The sequence below is a fragment of the Sciurus vulgaris genome (assembly GCF_902686455.1).
Source record: "Sciurus vulgaris genome assembly, chromosome: X".
NCBI classification, from domain to species: domain Eukaryota; kingdom Metazoa; phylum Chordata; class Mammalia; order Rodentia; family Sciuridae; genus Sciurus; species Sciurus vulgaris.
This window is the reverse complement of record NC_136471.1, coordinates 118,093,450-118,110,333: the sequence shown is the minus strand read 5'-3', so window position 1 is coordinate 118,110,333 and position 16,884 is coordinate 118,093,450. Positions and strand designations below refer to the sequence as shown.

Sequence of the window (16,884 nt, the reverse complement as noted above, 5' to 3'; positions counted from 1 at the left end):
TCAACATCTCTAGTAATAAGAGAAATGCAAATCAAAACCACCCTAAGATTCCATCTCACCCCAATTAGAATGGCGATTATCAAGAATATGAGCAACAACAGGTGTTGGCGAGGATGTGGGGAGAAAGGTACACTCATACATTGCTGGTGGGGCTGCAAATTAGTGCAGCCACTCTGGAAAGCAGTGTGGAGATTCCTTAGAAAACTTGGAATGGACCCTCCATTTGACCCAGCTATCCCACTCCTTGGCCTATACCCAAAGGACTTAAAATCAGCATACTACAGAGATACAGCCACAGCAATGTTCATAGCTGCTCAATTCACAATAGCCAGACTGTGGAACCAACCTAGATGCCCTTCAATTGATGAGTGGATAAAGAAACTGTGGTATATATATACAATGGAATATTACTCAGCCATAAAGAATGATAAAATTATGGCATTTGCAGGCAAATGGATGAAATTGGAGAATATCATGCTAAGTGAGATAAGCCAATCTCAAAAAGCCAAAGGACGAATGATATCGCTAATAAGTGGATGATGACACATAATGGGGGGAGGGAAGGGTTAGTGTTAGGGTTAGAGTTAGGGTTAGGGAGGGGGGCAAGTATGGAGGAAGGAAGCACTGTATAGAGGGAAAAGAGGGGTGGGAGGGGTGGGGGAAGGGAAAAAATAACAGAATGAATCAAACAACATTGCTCTATGTAAATTTATGATTACACAAATGGTATGCCTTTACGCCATGTACAAACAGAGAAACAACATGTATCCCATTTGTTTACAATAAAAAAAAAAGTAGAATTCTAAGAGTCAACCCCCAAGTCTGACTCTAGCTGATGCTTTAATCCTTCCAAAATAATATTAAAGAGAACAAAATATAAACAATACTTTAAACAGTAATTCTACAATCTCAGAAAAATAAAGTCCATTTTGCATATTGAATACACGTAACTATTCAATATATTGCTGCAATTAAATGAGCATATATCATTTTTGCTCTCTGCTGTTTTCACTTTATGAAATATTATAAACACTTTTCAGGTTTTGCATTTTCCTAATTATTTTCTTTTTGAAATCACATCTTTAAACCACTGCTCTGGAGTGGAATTTAGATCCCAAAATTTTGCTAATAGAAATGGCAGCTATTAAAATCTTTGCATTTCTTTTCATCTTTATTATTTCTTACTAAACTTTTACATGTGAGTTGGGCATGGTGGTACATGCCTATAATCCCAGCTACATAGGAGGCTGAGACAGGAGAATTACAAATTGGAGGCCAGCCTGGGCTATTTAGAAAGACCTGCCTCAATATAAAATAAAAAGGGCTGGGGATGTAGCTCAGTGGTAGAGTGCTTGCCTAGCATGCACAACGCTTGAATTCAATTCTTATTACAAGTGGAAATACTGGCTTATAAGATATAACCATGCTTATGGTACTTGTCACATTGCAATATCATGTTCCAAAAGATTGTACCAATTTACACTGCTACCTGTAATATAGAAGCAGTACACACTGCATATTACCAGCAGTGGATAGTGTTTATATAAAGAGCTATAGATACAGTTAAAAAGGCCAAATTATATTGTTATATTGTGTACATGTACAAATATGTAACAAGAAATCCCATCACTAAGTACAACTGTAATGCACTAATTAAAAATGTAGAAAAAAGTCAAGACCAGGCACATAAGAATTTTGAATGGGGTTTAAAATATTTTGTAGGTTATGTTATGGACTGAATATGTATCAGAAGGAGAAACGGAGTAAACACAGGTTTATTGGGTATTAAGTAATGTTACTACCATCATTTAAACAAAATGGTCACCACATGAAGAAGGGATCGACAAGCATGTGGGTAAAAGTGTAGGGGAAATATTACAAATGTGCAGTAAGCATTATTTAATAAAATATATCTATTGGAAAAAGAAAAAAATGAGACGCATATATTGCATGCATTGTACCACACACAAAAATCTAATGACCTTTTTGTTTTTATCTTTCATAACATTTAACTCCTGGAGGAGTCCAGGCAAGATGCTTTGTAAGTCGTCCTGCAGTTTCCATCTGTAGGTTGTCCTATACTTTGAATAGGTCTGATTGTTTCTTCATGTTTAGATTCAGCTAGACAGTTGTGTGTGGTGTGTGTTTTGTTTTTGCAAGAACACCATATAAGTGCTGTTGTTCTGTTCTCGAGTGCACCACATTGGGATGAGGTCAGACTGCTGCTTCTTTTGGTCATTTGGTTAAGATGATGCATAGATTTTTTTTTTTTTTTTTTGGTACCAGGGACTGAACCCAGGGGCGCCTACACACTGCGCCACATCCCTATCCCTTTTTTAAAAACAATTCGAGACAAAGACTCGCTAAGTTGCTCAGGTCCTTGCTAACTTGTTCAGGGTGCCTTTGAAATCACGATTCTCCTGCCTAAGCCTCCCAAGTCACTGGGATCACAGGCGTGCACCACTGAGCCCGGCGGTGCATATGCCTTTAAATTGCGACACACACACACACACACACTTCACACCCCGAGTCAAAGTATCAGGCAAAACTCAGAGTGCGCACCAGGAGGCAGTCGTTTTCCGGGTTTTGGGGCGGGGTACGAGGGGGACTGTCCAACCACCTTCTTGCCCGCCCGCGCCTCTTCGCCCAGAAAATTATTTCTCAGAACCAGAGAGCCCCTACTCCCACGCGCCCAAATCTTTTCCCAATAGCTTGCGTGCGCCTGCGCAGATTCTCCGCCAAGCTCCTTTTCAGAGCCCGACCGCTTCTTTCTCCAGCTCTCTTCCGGTCTCTTCCCTGCTCGATTTTCCCTAAGGGGTCATCACAGGGCGCCAAACGCGCGCCCGCGGAAAGGCCCGGGGCGGGGCGCGGCGCGGTGCCGCACGTCAGTGGCCTTCCGGGCGGAAGTCCGTAGCCTCCCAAGCCTCTGATTGGCTTTCAGGCTGGCGCCTATCTCGGCCCCCGCGCCAGTTTCGGGCTGGTTGGCGCGGAATCGGGAGACTGCGGGACCATGGCGCCTGTGCACGGCGACGACTGCGAACTGGGGGCAAGCGGTGAGGGATGACTCCGCGCTCAGGGCACTGGTTGGGAGTATGGGGACAGCAGCATGATTGCGTATGGTGGTGGTGGTGGTGGTGTCTCTGCTTTATTTCTTCTGAAGGAGGCGCGTGCCGGGTTCGCCCTGCTGGTCTGCTTGTGCTCAGACCTTAGTGGTTCAGGGCGGGGGCCCTTCGGGTGTCAGACTTGGCATCCTTGCAGGCCGGCTTGCAAATCCGAGCCACCCACTGCAGGGTTTTCTGTTTCGGAGACTGTCACATCTCTGTCAGTGAGTCCCCCCGTACTCGCTTGCCTTTTTTTATTTCCTTTGGTAAGTCGTACCCACGTGCTGGGAACAACTTCAGCAAGACTGAGCTCGGTGGGGCACTGGCCTAACCGAGAGTATTTCATTTCTCCCACTCCCAAAGTATCCGCTTGAGGACCAAGACAGAACGTATGTGCCTTCCCCTTTCTAGGAACTCCCAGGAAAATTGTTACACTTTGTAACTAGGCAGGAAAGAAAAGCTGCAAGTGCTGACATCAGACACAAATGGTTTTTGTCTTTTTAGGTAATGGATTTCTACTTTATGCCTTAACACTTTCTTTCAAATTATTCTATGGAAAGTTCTTCAAGTGCTTCATAAAAATAGCGTTCAAATCTAATCATTTTGGCAAAGTTCCTAAAAAATACAGCAGTTCAGCATTTCGGATACATTGTATATCAGTCAGTCAGTGGTAATCTTTTATTTCCAAAAATAGAATACAAAAATGCAAATGGCTTTGTCTGATTTCTGATTTTTGAACAGTGTTCAACTAAAATGTGACTTAACTTCAGTGAACTTCTAAGTTAAAATCAGATGCTTCACTTTCTTAGCCCAAGCATTACATCTCCTGTCACTCAAATACATCAGCATTAATGAGAACTTGCTTCCTAATCAGCTTCCTTTGCATTCAGCTAGTTGTAAATCACAGATTTCAATTTGGTCTTTAGCCTTTCGTTTTTTAAGACAATTTATTTTGGAGAGTCGACTAGCTGGGATTACAAATCGGATATGGGATGTGAGTATCTGAACAGTCTTTGCAGCCCTCTCTCAGTGATTTGCCACTAAGCCCTTTCTTCACCCTAAAAACTGTACGCCATCCGTGAACATCAAGAAATCACTCTCTGGAGGATACTGTGCAATCTTGAGACCCCTCAAGTCATGATGTTGATTAAGTACTTGCTGAGAACTTGTGACTGGAATTTTTCCGTTAGAGCAGACTAAAAGATTGTTACCTGAAAGAATTCTTTTGCAAGCTAGTGTCTTTGCCTGCTTTTGGGGAGGATGGAGGTACTCCAGATGGTGATTTTGAAGCAAATATTTAAATCTTGGTAACTGGATTTTTTCATGCTTATTCCCTTTTTGCTAGTTACTTACATGAAGCATTAGAGATGTGTTCCAAAAAGGAAAATCTGGGTTTTGTTTTTCATAAGTGTTAGCAGGTGGAACAGCTTGACAATGGCAGTGAAAAGTTGAAAGGTTTATGACTGTTTTATGTATGAAAAGAGATTGGGGAGTTTAGCGATCAAAAAAGTGGGTACAGTGGTTCATTTGCAAACATTTATTATGTGCATACCAGGCATAGGCATTCTACCAGGCTCTGATAATGGGTAGACTGGACATGGTTTCTGTCTTCATGGAGTCGAAATGAACATCCAGTTATATGCAGTGCTGTGTTGAATCTTCCCTGAAGAAACTGCTTTATTTTTGCTTTCTGAAACTAGACTATGTTCGTGGGGGTATATGTATATGTATGTGTGTTTGACTGCCATGCATCTACACACACAAACATAAACATTAAATGAATTTCTCTTATATTGCTAAGTACAAAGATAACCATCCTCATGTAATCCTTGCAGCTTTATGAAGCAGACAAATGGTTTATTTCCATTTCACAGATGAGGACCCTCAGGTTCTGCATTAGTCAGAGTGCTTTGGTGTAAGCTATAAGAACCAATTCTAGCTAATTTAAACTGAAAAAGAATTTATTAGAATTCCATAGCATTTGCACAAATCCTGAAGGACTGGAAATCTGGTCTGCAGGTTGCTTCCTCAGAAACAGTGATTAAAATTGTGCCACAAAACTGGGCCAGTGAGGAGGTCGTTGCCAACCATGACTAAGTACTTGTACCTGGGGACATTGCTGGCACTGTTGTCCAACATTCTCAATTTTCCTGTAGCTCTTGCTACTTCTAGAATCTTCCTTAAGCCCACATCTCTCATTGGGACATTAGTCACTGATGTAAAGTCTGAGCAGGTTTTCTAATTGTTAGAGCCTATTTTAATGCCCTTGCCCCAGCTGCAAGAGTGTTTGGGAAAGGGAACTTTCAGCTTGTAAAGGAATAGGCTCTGTGAACCCATGAGACATAAGGTGCAGGGGTCGGGGTGTCCAAAAACTTTCAGATGCTGGGCAGATTCAAACAAGACAGCTGTCCACTGCTGAACTGGTTAACTGGTAGTCTCATGTCATCTACTAAATGGCAAAGCTGGGATGTGCTACTTCTTAATTTCTATGTCAAACTTACCTTTTGCACTGATTTTTTTCTTGGTTCCTGGGTACACCTTGCATTTATATCCCTTTGTAGTTTGGCTCACACCTCTTCCTCTGCTTGTTCCACTTTTTTACCCTGTTCTCTGATGGTGAAATTCTTTCTAGGCCAGTACTGGAGACCTCCCCTATGAAAACTTCCCTGATTTCCCGGCATAATTAATGGCTCTCTTCTCTACATTTCCTTGTATGCTGTTCTTATCTCTTCCAAGGCACTGTGTTTATATTATGATGATAATCTCAGGGTCTTTTGCTTTACTTGACTGTGAGCCCCTTGAGGCTACAGGCAGCTCTGTCTTATTTGTAATTGTATGGCAAATCCTGCTTAGTGGAGCAGTGTTTCCTGTGGTCCATTTGAAGACCTACAGGTTTTGTCAGATATCAAGGGCGTCTTAAAGGGAATATACTGAGGCTAGCTTTTCACTCTTATTGATCATGTTTAATAATCTCTGAAACCTTTTCATGTAAGCCTGCTTAAGATTTTTAAATCATTTGAATTACACACAAAATTTGGTGACTGTCATTATTAAGTACCCACATTACTTAATTTTTACTTAATGCCTTTCCAAAAATGAATTTAAAAGTCAAATGTGAAAGTCAAACAATAGACTAAGATGTTATAGAGATTCCATTTACAGAAAGCTAAAAAAATAATATTCTCTAATTATACTTGACCTTTAAGATATAATTTTCAACAGTTTATTGCCAGTATTTGTTACATGTTTTTTTAGATTGTTTCTTACGCTTCAGTCAGGCAAACAACTTATTGTTATGAATATGCCATTGGGATTGGAGCTTTTACGATGCCTCTTATCAATATATCTCCCTTTTTGTGCCTACTCATTTTAATAAATTAATTAGTACCAAATACAAAAAATGGCTGCTGAGCCTAAACTTATGTCTGGCAGACAGCACTGTTGTCTTGATTTGCTTATTCATCAGCTGGTATGTGAAAGTCTTAATTCTGTGTATGAATTCTTTTCAATATGCATGTGGGGTGGTCAGTTCATAATGACCAAAAGCATGAAGAGTTCAAAAGTTCAATGAATGAATGCTGGGATCCTCTGATATTTCAATCATTTTTGACAAAACACATTTTAACCTTGGTAGTTTTTTACTATCATCCTATACTATCATAATCAACTGAGGTCTTAAAGTCAGTGATAGAATTAATAATCTCCTTAGAACCATCTTTTTTTGTTGTTGTTGTTTTGTTCTCCTCTTATCCTATCATGACCTTTCAATACCTCTATGAACTTCTTTTTTAAAAATAATTCTACTTTTAATTTGTTAATTTTGCATCTTTATATAGTACCATCTTTTATTAGAATTATGATACCATCTTTGTTATATACCCCCAAGCCCCCATTCTGTTTCTCTTTGAAATTCAAGGTACTTTATCTGAATTCTATTAAGGCATGTATTCTAAATAATTTTTTTAGACCCAATTGCTACTTATCTCCTACATTAGATTATAAGTAGGGTGAACACAGGCACCATGTCTTTTGATCTTTTTGTACATCATAGCACCTAGTACTTTGCAAAGAACAGAGCCTTCTTAAAAGCTTTCAAATGTTGATTAATAGGAAACAAAATGAATTGTTCTTTTATGACCCACTGGATTAATTGTGGCCTGTCATTTCTAATGGAAAGGCTATGGACTAGCTAATAGCTAATCTCTCTTCCCTAATATTTCTGTAGGATATCAGTTGGATTTGAGATTTTTCTCATATTTTTTGTGGAAAAAATTAACATTGGCTTCAGTTGTAACAGGATCTTAGAGAAGATTTTTGAAGAGTTACAGGATCTGCATATTTGGCCATGAACTTTTTGAATTATTTTACATTATAATAATACATTTAATATTACAGATAATATTAAAATTGTATATTGTTGACTAGAAATGTTCTTCATTTTGGGGGAGGAGGGTACTGGGGATTGAACTCAGGGGCACTTTACCACTGAGCTACACCCCCCCTGCCCTTTTTATTTTGAGACAGGGTCTCACTAAGTTGCTTAGGGCCTCACTAAGTTGCTGAGGATGGCCTTGAACTTGCAGTTCTTGATTCAGCCTCCCTAGTCACTGGGATTATAGGCATGTACCACTATGCCTGACTGTTCTTCATTTATGAGGGAAGATGACTGAAAATTTTATAACATTTTCCATACATTTGTGTTTCTTTCACTTGTGTCAGATTCAGGAAGTTTTGTAACTTCTCGGGCCCGGCGAGAAAAAAAGTCAAAGAAAGGTCGCCAAGAAGCGCTAGAAAGACTGAAAAAGGCTAAAGCTGGTGAGAAGTACAAATATGAAGTAAGTAACCACTTTCTTTTTTCTCCTGTGCTTCATGTAATTTATAGCTTGCAGGTAGTCTTATATCAACTCTGTCACTGTATTAGTCAACTTTTTGTCCCAGTGACCAAAAGACCTGACGGGAACAACAGAGGAGGAAAAGTTTATTTTGGCTCACTGTTTCAGAGATTGAGTTCATGGTTGGCCAACTCCATAGTTCTGGGCCATAGGTGAGGCAGAACATCATGGCATAAAGGCATGGCACAGGAAAGCAGCTCAAACATGACAACCAGGAAGCAGAGAGAGAGATCTCTGCTCACCATGGACAAAACATAAACCCCAAAGGCACACCCCAGTGACCTAACTCCTCCAGCCACACCCTTCCTGCCTACATTTAATCCCTAGTTAGTCTATGTCAACCAATCCACTAATTAGGTTAAGGCTCTCATAACCTAATCATTTCACCTCTGAACATTCTTGCATTGTCTCACACATGAGCTTTTGGTATATGCCTCATACTTAACCTGTAACAATCACCAATTAGAAATATTCATGTGTTTCAGGCTTCTTGTAATAGTAATTTCTTAATATTGAACAAGTGTGGGGATGAGGTAGATTTAGAGATTATGGAGAGTACTCAATCCTTAAAAGTTCCTGAAAAGTATTTTACAGATGAGTTTAAAATTCCAAGATTAAAGTAGTTATATCTATATTTTCCTTATTTGGTATGATGCATCTCTGTGAAGCCCCATGGCTTCTTTGGGGGAACTGAGAGATGCTTTTACTTTAAAGTCTTCAGCAGTCTAGTTAAGTACCTTGTCCTTGGACAGTACTGTTTTATTTGCAAGGGAGTGGAGACTTGAACCTTACTTCTTCAGTGTTCTGCTTGTAAGATTGAATTAATGCTTTTGTGGCCATTTTCCTCTGCTCACTGCTTTTGGCTTGTAGATAAAAAATAAAGTGATTACCATCTGCATATCATTGTCTAGCTTCACCATTAGCACTCTCTCTGGGTATCTTAACTGCCAAGGCTAGAAAGTGATTAATGCTAGAAAATAATAACAACTAATATATTTTTGAACTAACACACTGTTCTAAGTGTTTTTACTAATATGTTTATTCATTTAATCCATCTGGTAACCATATGAAATTAGATTCTATGACTAACAACAGTTTGCAGGTGAGCTATCTGAGGCACAGAAGTTTAGTGAGGTCACAGTGGCAGATCCTATATTTGAACCCAGGCAATATGGCTTTGGAATATGCACATTTCACTATGGCCTTTACTGTACTGGGCAATTAAGCAAATAGAAGAGGATTTTTGCCATGTGGCTGGCACCATTTGTTCAAGTTAAGGGAGGCAACCAGATAATAAAGGGTTGCTAAAAGAATTACAGTGAAGCAAGAGTAAAGCATTTTTAATGTAGGTACTTCTATAAAGGAGTTTTGTGGGGCATTTCTGATGTTGGCACAATTTTGGCTGATTACTCATTTAAATACTGTGATATTAATTGTGTGGTTCCAAGAGTTCATGCTGAGCAGTAGCAATATGGTTTTTTAAGGTAGAGTCACCTGGGGTGGGATTGTAGCTCAGTGGTAGAGTGCTTGCATAGCATGCACAAGGCCCTGGATTTATTCTCCAGCACTAATAAAGAGTTGAAAAGACTTTATTCAAAATTATTTTTTTAAATAGTTTTCTGAGCCAGGTGCAGTGGTGCATGCCTGTTATCCCAGCAGCTTGGGAGGCTGAGGCAGGAGGATCACAAGGTTGAGGCTGGCCTCAGCTACTTAGTGAGACACTGTGTCAAAAATTAAAAGGGACAGGATTTAGCTCAGTGTTAAAGCATCCTGAATTCACTCCTCAGTTTTCTGGGGTTTTCCTAATAGTATATAAATCAGCTAGGCACAGTGGCACACACCTATAATCCCAGTGACTGATGAGAATGAAGCAGGAAGATTGCAAGTTCAAAGCCAACCCCATAAACTTAGCAAGACCCTGTCTCAATATAAAAAAAATAAAAGGAACTGGGGATGTGGCTTCGTGGTAAAGTGCCCCTGGGATCAATCCCCAGTACCATCCCCTCAAAAATAGTATAAAAATTAATTACTTAAAGGAGAAACAAAGTATGCCTTCAGCCAACAAAAATAATTATGCCAACTCCCTCCAAAAAACAAATTTGGTTAATATAATAGTGTTAGACTAGTTTGCATGTGGCTTGTTAATAATTTAGGGTAGATAGTTTTTTACCAAATGGTCAAAGTCCAAATCAGTATTTGCCAGTGATCCCTACAGAGTAATTTGGAAAAGAGGTGAAATGAAGTCTAGTCCTATAATTGTTATAAGCCTTATAGGTGTGGCAAAAATTCAGTCAGCTCTGGTCATCAAGCTCTCAAAGCTGTGTCCCAGGTTTTCTCCTAGAGGCTTAGCTCTTCAGGTAGAGTTAGTCATCTTCCCCCATACCCTAATTGAAAAATGGAGAACTCTTGAGAGAAGGTGGGTATTTTTCATGAGGTATCTATGAGAACTTGCTAATTAACTCACCAGATTCTCATTTGGGCTGTCTGTGGCCCCCATGGACGGTGGCAGCAATGGTGTGCACCTGTTATTTTGTGGAGAGGTATTCTGCTTTATTTGTACCAGTAGCTCATGGTGCTCTGACCCTTTGGCAGTCAGGCAGCTAGTGTGATTGGAGGACCTGGCTACTTTCTCTGGACTTGCCTTTCAAACAGCTCAGCATATAAGTCCCTGTCCAGTTTCAAAACCTGAGAGTGGTGGAGGATCAGTGGTGAAGAAAAGAGGGATCACTCAAAAACATTTTCTTGTTTGCTTATAAAAGAATATGCTTGTTTTGCTAAATTTTTGGAGGGGGCTGGATGAGGGAGATTTTCCTTTTGCATTTTATTTAGTTGTTCAAACAGGCATTAAACTTACTGACTATTTGTAGAACAGTTAGTGGAGAAAGAGATGGTATGCCTTATAGGTTTGCTAAGTATAGGAGATTCCAATCTAGAAATTACAAGTGAATAATCCCCAAAGCAGCTAATGAAGAATTGGCTATAATTCAGTTTGTTTTTTATGAAGTAGTTGAGTAATTGATGGTGTGACAAGTGTATTATGCTAATGGAGTCATTTAATATCTTATGTTAACACCCACCTAAAAGGAATACTAAGTTAATTGATGTCTATTTAAGGAAAACCCTGTAGTGGTGTTGAATGTCAGAACTCATGATTTGGTTGCAGCTTCTCTGTCAGGCTGCCATGCCAGTTTCAATTTGACAATTTTTTTTCATAAGAATTAACACTTTCACTCCGTTTGAAGCTTTTTCTCAAACTTGTATAATGGCAGATTGAGGACTTCACAAGTGTTTATGAAGAAGTTGATGAAGAACAGTATTCGAAGCTGGTTCAGGCACGGCAGGATGATGACTGGATCGTGGATGATGGTATGTAGGAAGAAATTACTTGCCAGGCACTGTGTTCGTTGCTTTTTGTAGATTTTCATGTGGAGTTGCTCCTTTGCCTGGGTAGATGTAAGGCATTGTTAGAATCGTACCTTTGGTTTGGATCATTTTTAGTTATTTGAGGATAAGGAAGCAGAACAATAAGAGTTTGATTTGACAACATTTTGGAGAATCAAGGCACATACCTGAAGATATAGTATAAATGCCCCAGGAAATGACTATTTGGGAATTGTCAAGATGTGTAAGACTCTGTGTTCAATCTTTAGCACCAAAAAGTGGGGGAGGGTGAATTGGGAGGAGCCATGTTCCTGTAGGGCCAAAACACAGCATCTGAATTAAGGAATAGAGGTTCAAGCTCTCTTTTCTATTTTCCCACTCTGTGACTTTGACCAAGTTACTTAATGCCCCTGAGCCACAAGTTTTTGTTCTATAATGTGCAGATAAGAAAACTATCTCCCCAACTGCTGTGAGGAATACATGAAGTTTTAGGTATGAGAGGTAATATGAGCAGTGGAAAGCACTGGAACAGCTGGTCTTGCTGGGTGCAATGGCTCATGCCTATAATCCCAGTAAAGCACCTTTTTTTGTGGGGAGGGTACTGGAGGTTGAACTCAGGGGCACTCAACCACTGAGCCTTGCTTTTGCTGAGGCTGGCTTTGAACTTGTGATCCTCTTGTCTTAGCCTCTCAAGCCGCTGTGATTACAGGCATGCGCCATCATGCCCAGCTAACGCAACCTTTTTTTTTTTTTTTTTTAAACTGAAGTTTTCTAGCACACTCTTAACAAAACACCCTTGCAACTTCTTCCCTCCCACCTCCCTCAAACCAGTGAACAAGTACAGACAGTATTCTGTTCAGAGGTGGCTTAACAATTCCAAACAGTATTTCCCATCACTTTTTTTAAAATTTATTTTTATTGTAAACAAATGGGATACATGTAGTTTCTGTTTGTACATGGAGTAACAGCATACCATTTGCATATTCATACATTTACATAGAGTAATGATGCTTGATTCATTCCTTTATTTTTTCCTTCCCTCCCACTCTTCCCACCTCTCTTTTCCCTCTATACAGTCCCTCCTCCCTCCATTCTTGCCCCCCTCTTACCCCCCGTTATGTGTCATCATCCGCTTATCAGTGAGATCATTCGTCTTTTGGATTTTTGAGATTGGCTTATCTCACTTAGCATGATATTCTCCAATTTCATCCATTTGCCTGCAAATTCCATAATTTTATTATTCTTTATAGCTGAGTAATATTCCATTGTGTATATATACTACAGTTTCTTTATCCATTCATCAATTGAGGGGCATCTAGGTTGGTTCCACAATCTGGCTATTGTGAATTGAGCAGCTATGAACATTGATGTGGCTGTATCTCTGTAGTATGCTGATTTTAAGTTCTTTGGGTATAGGCCTAACGTAACCTTTTGTGGCTAGGTTTTTGATCCTGTGGGCCAAATCATTTCCCTATTTCACCTAGCTAGGTATAGTATATATTTGGTTTTGATGCCACATCTGCTGTGTGGATGACTTGCCACATCTGACACCTGTTTGAACAGGGTTCTGCTGCACTTAAAAATGGAACAGACCAGGAGACCAGGAGTAGGTACCAAAGTATTCTTTTTGCGTTGGCTAAAATATTATTGGTTACTGTGGAAACTTTATCTCAATATTAAATTTTGCCCTGCAGATGGTACTGGTTATGTGGAAGATGGCCGAGAGATTTTTGATGATGACCTTGAAGATAATGCTCTTGATACCAGTGAGAAAGGTACCTCCAAGAGAATGTCATTTTGAGATTTAAAGAATTGTCTAAAGTTTAAGATGACTTGGTATTCCGATACAGTTTCCCTTTGAGGGAGGAGGGCCCCCTGCAACTATTTTTAGATAGAGAATATGTTCTAATAGTGAGAGAATCATAATTGTGTAGAAAATTAAATGTAAGAAACAAATCACCACCAGAAAGTAAAAAATTTCATGTTTCTATTGAAATTTTTAGTCCTTTGGTCAATTTAGAGTTGCTGGTATTGAGGGCTGCCATAGTAAGTGATGTCTTTTAATTCCTACTGAAATGATGGTCTCAGAATTTTAGCTCTTCAATAATAAAGTTTAGAACTAGTGTAATCAGCTTGTTTTGTTTAATTGAAATTTAAAATGATGTGAATGAATGTGTCAAATTTTCTTAACTGCACAATTATTGTTTTTTTTTTTTTTTTTTTCAGGGAAACAGGCCAGATTTAGTTCTGTAAAATGAGAATGGGAAGTTCTCATTGGTATTTTTTTTTTGGTTTAGTTTGTGAATTAGTCTTCTACCACCAAGTGATAGATCAAGGTTCAGCAAACTATGGCACATTCACAGCCAGTTTTTTTAAAAAAACAAAACAAAACTTCACTGAGGGATAACTCACATGCCACACAGTTCACCAATTTAAAGTATACAATTCAGTGGCTTTTAGTGTAGTCATAGAATTGTGCAGGTACCACCATAGGTTATTTTAGAACATTCTCCATTAACACCCCCCACATCATACCTGTTTTTATATAGCCCTTGAGTTAAGAAAAGTTTTTACATTTACAAAGTGTGTTTTTTGAAAAAAGAAAAATGTGAAGAATACATAATTTTGTTACAGAATCCTATTTGGCCACAAAGCCTTATATCTGTGGTATCATGCTCTTTACAGAGGGACTGGATTCTAATTTGCACATTTATGTTCTGCAACATTTGTTTTCTCTTTCCAACCATTGATACAGACTAATTTTTGATGAATATTTTGAACTTTAGCAGTGTGTAAGAATAAAGACTCTTGTCTGCTTAACCACAGTATCATTATTGTCTATAGTAAAATGTCTCTAGTTTGCTGAGTAATGTCTCTTACAGCATTTTTTTTGCAGTATTGGGAATTGACCCAGGCCTTGCTTAGTGTGCACAAGGCCCTGGATTCATGCCCTTCTTCTCTAGAGAGCATTCCATTCCCTTAGTGTTGATAATAAATTTGATCTCCTGGTTAAGATGATATAAATTTCTTGTAAAACTACCTTTCCCTCTTTGTCATTAACGCAAATGTGTGGTGATGATTTGAGACCATGTATATATCCCATTTTCCCGTGAATTTTCACCCAGTGCTTTCAGCATCTGTTGATGATTCTCTCCTTTTTAATTTTATTATTTTTGAGATGGAGTCTTGCTATGTTGCCCATGCTGGCCTTGAACTTCTGGGGTTAAGTGATCTTCCTGCTTAAGCCTCCTTAATGACTGGGTCTACAGGTGCATGCCACTGCACTCAGCTTCTTTCCTTTTTAAAATTATCACTTCAAACTCATGGGTTTCTAGAGGATTTACTGTTAAAATTCATTGTTATCACTTTTCCTTTCGATGTTCAAATTATCCTGGATTTGGCCAGTGGGAGTGGAACCCCTTTTAGTTGTCTCCTGTATCCTTTTGATATGATTCCATCAGTATATGAGCATTTCCTTGCTATCAGAGCCAAGAAGATGCTCAAGGTTACCTTGTATTCTTCTTGTACCAGAGCTGGAATCAACTGCTTCTCTCCAGCATCTTGGTTCCTTTCATGGGGAATGTTATTTAAATCTGGGGAAGGGATATGTTCATTGCTCTTTTGTAAGATGGCTTCTAGGCCCTTTCGGTAAACAGAACTAGGAAATTATGTTCTGAATTCATACTGATAAGTTTCATCCCAGTCCATTACTACCGAATTCTTCATCTTCTCAATTCTGTATTTGTATACTTTCAATGAAAATCCTTGTCTTTTGAAATATACACATTTTTTTTTAGAATTACTAAACCAAAACCTCTGTTAACAACCTTTCTAAGTAAAGTGTATGATTTCTTCACAATTTTCTCGTTCTTGGCATTTATCACACTAAAGGTCTATCTTGAGAGTATTGTGTTTAGAAGTTATATTAAGTAATTTTTTCTTTTATCAGTTTACAGGTTCATTTGTTTTTGTGTTCAAATTTTTAAAAGTCTTCTCTATTTTTTAAAATATTATAAAATACATGATATAAAAATAAAAATGATACCGAGATATATGCAGAAAAGTCTTGCTCTTATTCCTGTGCCTTCTGTCTTATTTTTACCCATCTCTCTAAATAACCATTTTAATTAGTTTCTGGTTTATCTTTCCTTTGTTTACAGTTATAAAAAAAAAAATGTTTGATTTTCCCCCACATGGGATGTTATTTATTCATTCATCTATTAGAGTATGAATTGACCAGTTTCTGCCAACCTATGTAATGTAGAAACTCTACACACTGGTATCCTTTGGTTGAAAATTGTGGCTAATTGTGGATTTGTAGTTTATGTGAGTCTGGGAAGAATAGAATGAGTCTGTGTGCAGCATTATCTCCCAGAATCAAGGAGGCCTGTGTTAGCGTTATGTCTATATTGTTAATTACATCAAGTAGACATAGTCCCTATCACCTATATAGATTTTAGTTTTGGTCAGCTGCAACTTAGGAAGTTGGACTGGTTAAGGAGCTTCTCAAAGAGAGGACCCACATCCCGCTCACTCCAGGGCTGATCACAGGAGCAGACATGAAGGAAGTATGCAGTATTTGTCGAATAAATGAGCCATCACTATTTGTATGTCATATTGTTATCGGTTCCTGGCAATATATTAGTAAAGACAGTGATTTGACATTCTGGAAGAAAACTAGTTTTAGAAATTTGTATTTCATGCTTTTCCACTACCATTCACCCACAAGTCCCCATTGTTTCAGTGTACCTCACTAGGAACCCAAGTAAGGTCACAAGATCTTAGGAAGGCAAATGCAATTCTGAAACCCACTTTATTTTTATTTTTATTTTTTTAGTTGTTGATGAACCTTTATTTTATTTATTTATTTTATGTGGTGCTGAGAATCAAACCCAGTGCCTCACACATTCTAGGCAAGCGCTCCACCACTGACCTATAACCCTAGCCCCTGAAATCCACTTTAAAAACTTATAAGAAATTGTAGTTTTGCCTAGAAGTACAAGGTCAGCTCTTTATGGTGTGTGGATCCAGTCCCTGGCATGTTGTTTTCAACTAGAGATGGAGAAAAATATCAAGTTCAAATGAAGAAAAATAAGTGGGAAGGCACAATAAAACAAACACTAAATTCTGGAACATTTTAACCCTTAAGTATATTCTGTTTTCAAACTGCTCCAGTTGGTCTCAATAAAGATACCACTTTCTTCATGCAATTCTCTGGTCTCACATTTTTTACAAATGTACTGCAAACCTTGCCATGTGAAGAATATCTGTTTTTATTGCAGTAGAATACATATAACAAAATATACCATTAGTGAAATTTAGTACATTTGCAGTGTTTGCAGCCATTACCATTATCTAGTTCCAGAACATTTTCTTCACCCCAGATGGAAACCCCATACTCATTAAATAGTCACTCTCATCTTACTTCCCTTAGCACCTGGCAACCATTAATCTGCTTTCTGCTTCTTTGGTTTTGCCTGTTGTGGACATTTTATATGACTAGGATCATA

General features: G+C 38.6%; 1 protein-coding gene across 1 annotated transcript in view; it reads left to right on the top strand.

Moving 5' to 3' along the window:
* The first annotated feature begins 2,877 nt into the window (after positions 1-2,877).
* POLA1 (DNA polymerase alpha 1, catalytic subunit) overlaps positions 2,878-16,884 on the top strand; it is a 288,381-nt gene continuing 274,374 nt past the window's right edge. The window contains exons 1-4 of the mRNA XM_079122812.1: positions 2,878-3,053; positions 7,821-7,936; positions 11,263-11,359; positions 13,069-13,149. Of these exons, the coding sequence (XP_078978938.1) occupies positions 3,011-3,053; positions 7,821-7,936; positions 11,263-11,359; positions 13,069-13,149 (337 nt within the window). The 5' untranslated portion in view covers positions 2,878-3,010. The remainder of the gene's footprint in view (positions 3,054-7,820; positions 7,937-11,262; positions 11,360-13,068; positions 13,150-16,884) is intronic.